Consider the following 12810-nt stretch of genomic DNA (forward strand, 5'->3'; position numbering starts at 1 on the left):
AGCCTTGCACGAAGGATCTTGATGGGAAGCTCCTCACAGGCACGACATCCGGATCCTTCGAATGCCGCCTCTGCGTGAGCCCGACCCAGGCACAGCACACACTGCTCGTGTGCGTCCGGGAAATCAATGGGCCCACCACACATGCGGCAAAGAGACATTTTAAAAGTAAAATCACCGGAACGCGAGAGGGGATAATTTTCCACAATTTTCCGCTCTGTATGCGTGAATCCACGGCGAAACCAGACTCAAGTGAAGAAAAAAGATTCTGAGGGTTTTGGCGCCCACCGTCACCTATATTGAAGGCTGTCAGCCAATCAGGTGAGGGCGAGGGCGCCATTGGCTATTTGCAAGCAAAAGAGTTATTCAATCAGACTTCATAATTTCGAGGAAATGGATTTCCCCATACGTAATGTCGAGAGACCGACTCGATAAGGGAACTTGGTGCTCTGACACGACTCGCGTGTCCAGATGATGGTTACATAGAGTTTAATGCTACCAGCTTTTTGTTTTATCCAGGACTATGTCAACAGTAAGGTAAGAAAATGTGGTCGCTGACCATAGCTAGTTCTGGTTAGCCGTAACTTAACGTTAAATGACACATCCAGCGTGTGAAAACTGTCAACAGCATCATGTGAAGTAACGTAACTAACGTTAGGTTTAGTGCTCGCGAGTGCGTGAGACAATGTTTAGTTTATTTATTGCTTAAACGCCTGTCTCGCACTCCATTAGACATTTTAAAAGCACAGCTGTTCTGATACAATACGTTGCACTGTTCAACAAGTGCAACTTTTATAAATACTTGCGCACACCAAACCTTGGCCCTGCATGTTTTTATGAACCTACCCAGAGTTACTATACTAGCTCTGGTTAATTCTTCTTGCCTTCCTCTTGTTGATAGTGTTTAGCTGTGCCGTGTCGGATCCGGGTTGTCCCGGAGGATGGCGTGCCCGACGCAGGTGTTCTGCAGGGCGCTGCGCACCGTGGGCCTGGTGCTTTTCTACTATGTGTTTTCCATTGGCATAACATTCTACAACAAGTGGCTCATGAGGGTAAGATATAGTTCAGCTGGGTAAAAACCTGCACTTATTTTTGTCTATTTGGTTTGTATAATGTCTGTTTTTTTATCTGCCTCAGGACTTCCACTTTCCTCTGTTCATGACGCTGGTCCATCTCGTAATCATTTTCAGTTTCTCCACACTGACACGCTATTTCATGCAATGCTGGACGGGAAAGCCTCGAGTGACACTTCCCTGGAAGCTTTACCTTTCTAAAGTGGCCCCGACAGGTAAGGATTTTTTGTTTGTTTTGGGAAAAAATTCATCAGTAAGTCCAAAGTACAAAAAATGTGTTTGAATGAGTGTCATAGTGGAAGCTGAGGAGATAAAACCTGTTATCTTTTCTGTCCAACACACACTCTGGGTGGGTGAAGTCCAAACTAATTGAATGTAGAGAATCTATTTGATCTCTGCTCGGGTATTTGGGTATCATGTTCACAAGCCCATTATTCAAGTTTTAGCATGTGCAGCATATACTTTGTATAATACTGAGATGGTGATTCATCATTCAATAATATGTGCACAACTGTTTGTCTGTGTCCATCAGCCCTGGCAACAGCGCTGGATATCGGATTGTCCAACTGGAGCTTCCTTTTCATCACCATTAGTTTGTAAGCATGCTATTAAATGAGAAATTTGATTTTATAGTGCTTGCAAGGCAGCACTTTATTCTTATTTCTCAAACATAAAACAGACATACTTGCTGTGTACGAAAGGCCGTAGTGTCATGCTACTCTTACTATTTCTATAGTATCCAGAATGTATAGTGTAAATAGTAAGCAAATTTTCTGTACTCAAGGAACAACCGGATGACCTATTACATTAGCCAGAATCTGCTAAATATAACTCAAGTACACTGAAATCAGTACATGTACAAGCAGTGTTCAGAATGGCATACTACCATAAAACTTTACTGCAGTATGTATAATGTGAATAGTATGTGAATTTTCTGTATGCATGGAATTGCCGTATTACCTGCTACATTTGTTTAAATTTGATATATGCATCTGAAGACACTGCATGGGATACTGTTTCCCAGAATGCAACACGCTCCATGTAACGTTTTATGAGTGAACTGGAAACAGGGAATAGTATTATAATATGGCGTTATTTCCCTGTCAAATGTCGAGAGCGCATAATTGTAGCGCGAAAGTACATTAATATGATGCGCGAGCGTGAATCTCTCTGCTCGCGCGCGGAATATAATGTGCGGAGCGCGAATCTCTCGGCTCGCGCGCTGGAACTCGGCTGGAACCGCACATGGAACACATGGAATAAGTTCACTGAAGTTCAATCAAGGTTTGAACTTGAACGATACATTTTTGACATATTTAACATCAAAACAAATAAGACTGGTTACCAGAGATCGTCAATTCGGTGGATCCATCTCGGCTCGTCTTGATTGAACGTCCGTCAGTGAATTCATTCCATGTTATGATCGATGATCAGCTGACTTTCTCAGACCACATAAAACTGATCCTGCAAATTTGCTTTATTCAACATCAAGAAGACCAAGCCCTTTCTTTCAGAACATGCTCCACAACTCCTTGTTCAAGCTTTTGTTCTGTCCAGGCTGGACTATTGCAATGCCCTCTTGGCAGGTCTTCCAACCAGTTCTATCAAACCTTTACAATTAATCCAGAATGCGACAGCAAGATTAATTTGTAATGAGCCAAAAAGAATGCACGTAACACCTCTGTTTATCAATTTGCACTGGCTTCCAATAGCTGCTCGCATAAAATTCAAGGCATTGAATGTCAAGTCCTTGTGGCATTGTGTACGGATAAGACAGGCAAATAGCTTAGTCATGTTGTCAATTTAACAGTGTACACTGGAGGGATGTTTTGATGTAAACTACTGTATTGAACAGTATTCCATATGCTTATGTATGCCATATATCCATTTCAAAGCTACACATTTACACATTACTGTTTGTGGGATATTGATTGAAAGAGACTGGATAGAATTCCCAATTACACTTTTACTAGTGGTCTGACCCAAAAAATAAAAAATACTTTTACAATGCCATTGTGATATAGAAAAGGATATATGGGCACAAAGATGAAAATAAGTCAATTTTCAGAACTTTTAACTCTTGTGTTGTCCTCTGTCTTTACAGTATAAGCTTTCCAACTGAAGATTCATGAGATGAACCTTTGAGCTATTTCAGAGAAATGGTTTATCATTGGTTTATCATCTACATTCTCTTCATGAGTAAAGATTCACTTGCACAATTCATGCCAAATTGACAAAAAGTCTAATAATAGTGTGTAAAAATACAAATAAAAAGTGTGCTTGGCAGTTTATGACAACTAGATTAACCATTTTGCATTTAATGACTTATGCAATGAACTAAAGACTAGATGTTTTGAGGGGTAAGACTGATGCACAGAAAACTGTATAATACATTTTGAGCAACATGACATTAGCAACTGATAATGTAGGAAACTGCCGATAAATGTGCGTAATCAATTGCATGAATGTACAATAGCAATCGCAACTTGTTCAAAAGAATGAGAAACTGGTTTTATGATGTGTATAAATGACTAGATGATGTGGAGGTTGTACAAGTAGTTTTGAGAATTTCATCTCTGTTTTGAAAAATGCACCAAAGTGACTGAGAAAAACTGTAATGTACTTTCGCGCTACAATTATGCGCTCTCGACATTTGACAAGGAAATAACGCCATATTATAAATGTAACACTTTTATATGTATATACACACATTACTGTAAACTACAAACTATCTCTATAGCACTTTATACAGTAGATATTATACACAAATTTATTAATAATAATATTGAAGCAATATAATATATAAATGAAATGTATCATTATTTGCACTTAGTGTAACTAGAATATATCGCTTTTCCACTAAGTGTAGACAGCTTAAAGCAGTTAAAGACAGCTTAGTGCTGATCCAGTTCTGCTCAACATGTTAAGTTAATTAATTATGAGATAAGTTTAATTGGGCAATATAGCATTGTTTGGTAGTATGCATCCTTATTAACAAGACTTTGTAAAAGAATGGTTCACTTTTGTTTGTAATGTAACAAGTATGCCATATTGAACACAGTCACAGACTTCATTCAAACATTTCATAGAAATTGTTAGTCTTACATGTAAAAGTGCTGTCTATTTTTAAATGCATATTTAATTAAATAGATACTTAATTGATTGAATAAGTCATGGGAGTGTGCAGTGACTGTTAAAATTATAAAAATCATTTTTTATTTTCTGGATGAAACCAAACTCTGGATGAAATCATAGCCTGAAGCTTAAAAATCTTTCTTCTCTTCATACTCTACATTATTTTCTGTTAAATCTATCAATGCCAATTATCCAAAATCTGCAGTCTGGCTCTGACTTTTAGCAATTCATTTCAACTCCTCCAGACTACAAATTGGGGCAAAATCAATGCAATAGTCGTGTAGTGTATTCCGGTCTTAATATCTGAGCTCTTGAGCTACAGACACTGGTGTTTGTTTCAGGAAATGCAAATTAAATTGAAACTACTTGGGAATTTGGGGTTTCTTCTAGGTACACCATGACCAAGTCTTCAGCTGTTCTCTTCATTCTCTTTTTCTCTCTGGTCTTCAAACTGGAGGAACCGGTAAGTGTGAAATACACTCAGTTCTTGAATAAAAGACTAAAGGAATATATTGTTCAAAGGAAGCCATTTATAGTTCATACCCATTAAGTATATATTTTACTTACAAAAGGCCACATCAAGATGGATTGTTAAGCTAGCCATAGGCAGCAATTTAATAAGCCATCTTTTCATGACTTTGTTGAACTGGCTGCTCTCTATGTGTGTGCTCATATAATCATTATCACCCCCAGACTAGAGAACAGCATGTTGCAGAGTGTGACTGTTAAAGTACATTTAGACATTTTAAAGAGAGTGCATTCCAACTGTGGTGATGATGACTTATGTTTTAACAGCAGACATTTGAGATCATGTTAATGGAATCTTAAAATGCTCTTTAATAAATACGCTGTTAAGTTTTTCTGAAAGTTCAAACTATGCGACAAAAAATGTGAAAACTGCATGTGAGTTGTTAACCCAACTTATTTTGTGTGTTTATCTTGATATATGTTTCTTTATTTAGCTGAGCATTAGTTGGCTTGCCAAATGTAATAGTCAAAAATACATTATTTTGCTTCTAACTTTTTCCCTTGTGAACAGTTAACACACACACACACACACACACACATATGTCATTTTTCTTCTTTTCTTTTTACTCAGAAGCCAGTTTGGCTACAAATCACCAGCCATTTAGAATTTCTACTAGCCAAAACAAAATATCACAAACCATAAAATAGATAAGATTTGAGAATAATGTTTGAAAAAACTGTGCAGACTGGAAAGAGAAATTGTGATCAAATTGAATCAAAATGAATTGTTTCAAACGAAGCATAGACTATTAAAAAAAAACACATCTGATGTAAATACAGTTCTAATCAAAGATTAAACTCAAACCTTAAATTTGGGCAGCTTGCAATTTTTTTACATAACATGAATATTTATAGTCATGATTAAACAAAATAAAGACAGGGAAAGAAAATAAAGCAGTGTTTCATTAAAGCTAGATGATTTATCTCCAGTTTTGGCACCTTAAAGGGGTTATTTGATGCGATTTAAATTGTTCCTTTCTCTTTGGAGTGTAACAAGCTCTTGGTGCATAAAGATCTGTAAAGTTGCAAAGACTAAAGTCTCAAATTCAAAAATATATTCTTTATCAAAGTTAAGACTCTGCCACGCCCCCCTAAAACGACTCATTCTAACACGCCCCCACATGTCTACATCACTATGAGGGAATATTTGCCGCCCAAATGTTCACGCAAAGAAAGAAGGCTTGGTTTCAGTAACCACAGTTAGTGTTGAAGCAGCCATGTCAGGGATATGCTTTGTGTATTTAGGTGAAAGCAAAAGCACTTTATTTGGCCTTCTGAAAGTAGATGCATTTAGGAATCTTTAAGATTACTTGCAACAGAACAGCAACATGGACGACTGTTTTGTAAACCTAGGAGAGGAGGTCATTCTGACTTTGCTATGAAAGTCTGGCGCTTCTGAATCAGAATTGTTATTAGTTAAAGTATTTGTTATTGAATGTTCAAATGTGCGCACGCCTGTGTGTGTGTGTGTGTGTGTGTGAGAGAGAGAGAGAGAGAGAGAGAGAGAGAGAGAGAGAGAGAGGGAGAGACAGGGTCACAGAGTGGAGACAGCAGTCTTAACAGTTCATGGCTTGTGTACTGCAAAGACATAAGAGCTTCTTCACTGTGTCTGTCACACCACTCTGTTCCCCTTTCGGACTTGAACTGATGGTAAAACGAAGGAAATTTACTGTCTTTACATTTATCCTGAAATATGAAGCTCGCGATTATGAAAAGGCGTTACATTTCCGACGAGTGCTTGCGATGTTAGGCATTTGAATGTTATTTGAAAAAAAGATCTGTTTTTTGAACATTAAAACATGTCAACATATACTGTTACAGCAAATACACAAAATAATGATCTTTAAAAAAGCATCATATGACCCCTTTTCACATATTCTGAGAGTTGTGCTGGAACATTTATATTATCAACCAATCATTAATACATGCAGTTGCCAAGCCATTAGGAGGTTTAAGAGGGTAAAATCAATTGTAATAGGAAGCATTATATACCAGTAAATGGTTACTTGTGATTGTAGCTGCATTAAAGATTCCATTAAAATGTATGAATGCAATTTTATTTTCTGTTGATATATTTTTTTGACTTGGTGTTTTTTGTAGTAATGTGTGCTGCCTGACTTTTTTTTGCACCTAACAGAACCCATTCCTTATCCTCGTGGTATTGCTGATAGCCAGTGGTCTGTTCATGTTCACTCTGAAGTCCACTCAGTTTAATCTGGAGGGTTTCATCATGGTCCTGTTGGCCTCTTTCATCGGAGGGATCCGCTGGACTCTTACTCAAGTGCTCATGCAGAAAGCAGAGCTTGGTAAGTCACATGTAATGAATTGTGTTTGGTCTGTATGGTGAAGTGGTGAATTCTCGTGACTCTTATGTCCTTGTCTTTACCGCACAGGCCTTCAGAACCCCATAGACACTATGTACCATCTGCAGCCTCTCATGTTCCTTGGCCTCTTTCCTCTGTTTCTTCTTAATGAGGGTCAGTCCGACACCAGTTTTATTAAATATATTCAAATGTATTGAAATATATTAAAATGTATATTTAAATAAAAACATTATACCATTTTACAACATTACTGTTCTTAATGTATATTTGATCAAATACATGCAGACTTGTAAAGAATTTTTTAAAACTCTACCCCAAATTTTTGAACAGCAGTGTAGGTTCCATAATGTGGAAAATGTGGAAGTATTAGTGTATTTCAAAACTGTGATTTTGGAACTACTAGAATTTGAAAGTGGTGTTTTTGTAGCTATGCTCAGTTGTTACATATTATGCTGCTGGAAGTGGAATAATATATTCCAATACAATATTACAAGCTGATTATCTAATGTTATACCTATTAAAATGTTTTCAAAAGCAGATGACAAGAAGCTGCCAGCGTTAGCTATATTAAAAACAGATTGGCTTTATTTGAATGGGATCCTAAAGAGACCGGAACAGACAATCATCCAATTGGAAGTTAGAATTTGTAATAGCGGTGCTCATAGTTTACTCAGGAAAAAGGTATATAATTTTTAAAGAAATCTTCATGTAATCATCACAAACAAATGCTAAAGCCATTAATCGGTTATAAAGTGTGGGATTTGTGTCTTTAATTTGAGCTGTATTTTAGTATTTTGTCTTCCATAAGTGCAAATCTCACAAAGAAATGTCAGGGTCGTATTTTACCTAAAAATAAGCATATAACCATATACATTAAATATATATATTTTTGAATCAGCTTAGGTTTAATACAACAAATATTACCATAACGGGTACTTACAGTTTTACTTCACAATTTAAGAATCATTTTTTACCACAATGGACTAAATTTTAATAGTCCTAAAATTAATTTCATTTACTTCATGCAGAATATGTCTCTTGGTTATCAGTGGCATTGCAATCCTTCCAGATCTGTTTGCTTGTCTCTTCATCCTGTGATTGCTGAGCAGGGCTGAGTGTGAGTACCACAGAGAAGCTCTTCAGGGTCAGTGAGCTCTCCCACCTGCTCTACTCTCTGGTAACTCTGTCTGTGGGTGGAATGCTGGCATTTGGGCTGGGCTTCTCTGAGTTCCTGCTGGTGTCCCGCACCTCCAGTCTGACGCTATCTATTGCAGGCATTTTTAAGGTGAGAATATATCTTTGTTGCTTTCACATAATTATGAGTAAAAAAAATAAAATAATCCCTCATCGTCAAGATGAAGGATACAATCCCTTTGTATCCCTCATCTTTTTTGTTTTTCTCCATTTGTCAACAGTATGGTTTCAAAGCCTTTATTAGCCTTACACCTTGAATACTGTTCTCAAAGACATTCTGTTTGTCTCTGTCTCTCTCTGTAGGAGGTGTGCACTCTGCTGCTGGCAGTGGAGTTCATGGGGGATAAAATGAGCACAGTCAACTGGTTGGGCTTTGCTGTGTGTCTGTCTGGCATATCACTGCATGTTGGCCTCAAAGCATACTACAACAAAGGTGAGACTTTTGTTGACATAATGCTTAAAATAATAAAATGGAAAAAAACAGACTTTTTAAGAACAATCAGGGCATATATGCGGTTTCAGAGTTAATGGTTGTGATGAAACTTAAGTAGCGACAAGTTCTATATTTTGGCATACATCCTTTTATGAAAAATAAGCATAAAAGAAAAAATGTAGGGTGGAGACTTTATTCTATGCTTCTTTGGGATGTTGGTGTTGCACTGAAATTAATTTTTTCTTGAAAAAATGAAACATGTACAGATTAATTGTTCACAATAAGACCTGCATTTAGGAAATAGATAGGGTGAAATTTCATTTCATGCTGACCATGCAGTGCTTATTTGTTAACAGTAAAAAAATTTTTTTTACTTTGTAATGTGAAAAACTATTTTTATTTTTGTAATGTGTGAAATATAATTCTACACCATCATGCTTTTTAAAAATTAAATTAGTAAAAAATTATTTAGCTTTCTTTATTTTTTTTATTTAATTAAATGTTTTAAGTAAATTAGCTTAATTGTTTTAATTGTTATTATTATTTCTTAGTACATTTTATTAGAGACATTAACATATAGCAAATATTGGACCTTGGCTGGTATTATCGATTGTGTTTAAACACAGCTTCAATATTAGATTGGATAAAAATGGATACTTGTAAATAAACAGTGGGCCTTTAAGATAAAGAAAATGTGCAAAGCTGGTTTTTAAATCAATAATCGTTTTGATCAGGGATTGTTCTTAGGGTGTGTGTTTCTGCCTTTTTATAGGAAATGGCCCCATGGTAAGACAACTACCAGTCAGAGACAACCCGGACCTTGAGCTTCCTCTTCTACAGACAATAGAAGACTATTGTGAAGACACAAATGATGAAGAGGAGCAAGAGATCCTTTATTAGTTCCAGGATGACATGAATGTCTTAAATAGACTTGTGGAATGTTTTCCCTTAAAGGCTTATATGAATGGTCACATTGATCACAGGTACTCAGCTGACCCCACATGATATAAATCATCTTTGCTCTTGGGAAGACGGAACTCTTAAAGAGACTGGTTGGGTTAGTTCATCTGAACATTTCATTTCGGTCATCATTTCATCACCCTCATGCTGCTGCTCCAAACCAGTATGACTCTTTTTCTTTGGAACAGAAAAGGAATGTCTTCCATAAAATGAAAGTGGATGGAGACCAAGGGCTGACAAAAAAGATAAAATATTAATTTATTTACTCTTTGAAGAAAAAGTCATATGGGTTTTGCAAGACAAATGGGTGAGCAGTTTTGACAGATTAAACCTTAGATTTTAATTTAAAGGTGAAATATAACTTCAGAAGTGCTGGTGGCATTGATCTCAGCACAGGGCCAATCTCCAAGTGACCTTACACATTTGTTTACATGGCAATAAAGGATTTATTTGATTAAATATCAATTCTGTTTTCACTTACCCAAAATAATTGCTTCGCTAATTATAATGTAGAATGTAAGTGAACTACTTGTTTATTTATTAATTAAAATGAATGAAATTGATTTTCTTCTACCATGGATTCCTTCCGTTTTACCTTTATACAGTGCAACTTTCTGAATGATGTGTACCCTATATACTTGCTGTCTAGGTTTATTATACTTAACTTTTGTAATTCAACCATCAGCTCTTAAAGAGGGAGGCATCTTCTTTATAGCATTATTAGATTTGTGTGGAGTTTTCGTGCAGATGAGGGAAGTCTGTACATTTAGGAACCTGATTGATTTTATTGAGTAATTTCTAAGAAGGCCAGTTCAGTTTCCAGCAGTCTGAGGATCAAGAGAGAGCACAGCTGTTTTAGAAGATGGTAATGAATTCACTTGGGCTGACAGTATGCTTCTGTTTGCCGATGCGTTTGTTTAAAACAAACATTTTAAAAATGCATTTTGGAACGCTTGAATCAATATATTGGATGCGGTGTTTAATTTGCGCATTGAGCTGCAAGAGTTCATGGCAGATGCCACGGTTTTTCTCGCCGTTTCTGCTGTTTTCTCGTTAAAAACTACACTGTTCACGGTTAAACATTACATAAAAAAGGCTAAAAACAATTATAGTTTGTATTTTTACACTATGTAAAATTCTGTTTATCAAAAAAATCTAATTAAGTTTGTTTTTATGTATTTTTACATTTATTCCAAAATAATAACAAAGGCAGTAACGATACAAACAATATATTTAATTTGTCAACTGATGTTCAGCTGTTCTTTTAACTTCACCAGTGGGAGTCACTGTGGGACTGTTACTTTATAAAAACGAGTGACTTTTACCATTTTTAATGTCACATTTAGTTTATTTTGTAATATCGATAACTTTCTCATCTATTTTTTTTTCTAAAGAGACTCTGCTTCCCTTGCCTTGAGTGATGGCATGCACTGACTGCTGGCAGAAGCCATACAACAAACAAACAGCATAAATTTATTCATCTTAAATTATGATCCTTGCCGCTTTGAGGTTATGTCGATTTTGGCAGATTATTTTACATTCATTTCATGCATTCCAAGCATAATTTTTGCCATTAATTGTTATAATCCAGTGATATTTTTGTTTGCACAAGGAGTCTGACAGCAGCCAGAGCGCCACACAGAAATCTGATCCGATCATCATCAGTTTGTCTGGAATAACATGAAGAAACAGAACAAACTGAGACAGACTCAATCCAGAAGAACTCTGGCAATGTCTCCAAAACACTTCAAGAAACCTGCAAAGCTACAGTACTGTGCAAAGTTTTATGCTGTAAAGTGTGGATGCCATCAAAAATAATGCCATAAATAGATTTTATTAACTTCTATTAACTAAATTAAACATTTGGTGTGAACACACTATGCGTTAAAAAAGCCATTGTCTTCGGTGCACTTGCACATTGTTTTTCAGGTAGCAGGTATGTTTCTTGAAGAATCTTAGAGACATTGCCAGAGTCCGTTTCATTTTGTTCTGTTTCTTCATGTTATTCCAGACAAACTGATGATGATCAGATCAGATTTCTGTGTGGAGCAGACTCAGACTCCCTGTGCAAACAAAAATCTCACTGGATTATTACAATTAATGGGATAAATTATATTAGGAAATGTAAACTGATATTTACTACTGACACACTACAGCAAAAGATAGAAATAACTGACTTAAAACCATTGTGTGTTGGGGAAAAAACTAGTGGCTGAAGACTTTTGCCCAGTATGCGGTGTATATATATATATATATATATATATATATATATATATATATATATATATATATATATATATATATATATATATATATGAATATACACACACATATATATAAAAAATATATATATATATATTTAGCAGACGCTTTTATCCAAAGTGACTTATGTGTCCCCGGTAATCAAACCCCCAACCTTGTGCTTGATAGCGCAGTGCTCTACCAATTGAGCTACAGGAACACTACATATACGTGTATATATGTAAAGTGCCTATGAAAAGTATTAATACCCTTTCATTTTTATCACCTTTTGTTATGTTGCAGCCTTATGTTGAACTGCTTTGAATTACTTTTTTACCCACATCAATCTACATTCCATACACCATAATGACAAAGCAAAAACAGAACTGTCATAACTTCATAAATGTATTGAAAATAACAAAACTGAAATACCGATAGGTACTTATTCATAACTTTAACCCAGTTCTTAGCTGAAGCACCTTTACAGCCTCAAGTCTTTTTGGATATGATACGAAAAGCTTTGCTCATCAGAATTTGGCAATTATCTGTAATTCTTCTCCTTACTTACCTCCTCACCTCTCAAGCTCTGTCAGGTTGGATGGGGCAGACACACATTTTTTTAGGTTTCTCCAGAAATATTTAATTGAGTTCAATCCCAGGCTCTTGCTGGGCCACTCATGGACATTCACAGAGTTTTTGCTTTTGCTGTGTGCTTAGGGTCACTGTCCTGTTGGAAGGAAAACCTTTGGCCCAGTCTGAGCTTCTGAATGCTCTGGACTGGGTTTTCATTAAGGCTATCTCTATATTTTGGTGCACTGAGTTTTTCTTCTGACGAGTGCCTCAGTCTCTACTACTGAAAAACTATCCCTCAGTCAGCATGCGGCTGCTACCAGCACACCTCACTTTTGGGATGCTACTCTGCAAA

The 12810-nt window shown here is 36.2% G+C and overlaps 1 protein-coding gene across 1 annotated transcript; it reads left to right on the top strand.

The window, feature by feature from the left end:
* The first annotated feature begins 430 nt into the window (after positions 1-430).
* On the top strand, positions 431-10207 carry LOC128011668 (solute carrier family 35 member C2-like). Its single transcript, XM_052594344.1, has 10 exons — positions 431-534; positions 899-1049; positions 1135-1285; positions 1603-1666; positions 4596-4668; positions 6871-7039; positions 7127-7210; positions 8167-8342; positions 8555-8684; positions 9457-10207. The coding sequence occupies exons 2-10, from the start codon at positions 939-941 to the stop codon at positions 9582-9584; spliced, it is 1086 nt and encodes a 361-aa protein (XP_052450304.1). The 5' UTR covers positions 431-534; positions 899-938; the 3' UTR covers positions 9585-10207.
* Positions 10208-12810: the final 2603 nt, after the last annotated feature.

Source organism: Carassius gibelio, chromosome B23 (genome assembly GCF_023724105.1).
Source record: "Carassius gibelio isolate Cgi1373 ecotype wild population from Czech Republic chromosome B23, carGib1.2-hapl.c, whole genome shotgun sequence".
Taxonomy (NCBI): domain Eukaryota; kingdom Metazoa; phylum Chordata; class Actinopteri; order Cypriniformes; family Cyprinidae; genus Carassius; species Carassius gibelio.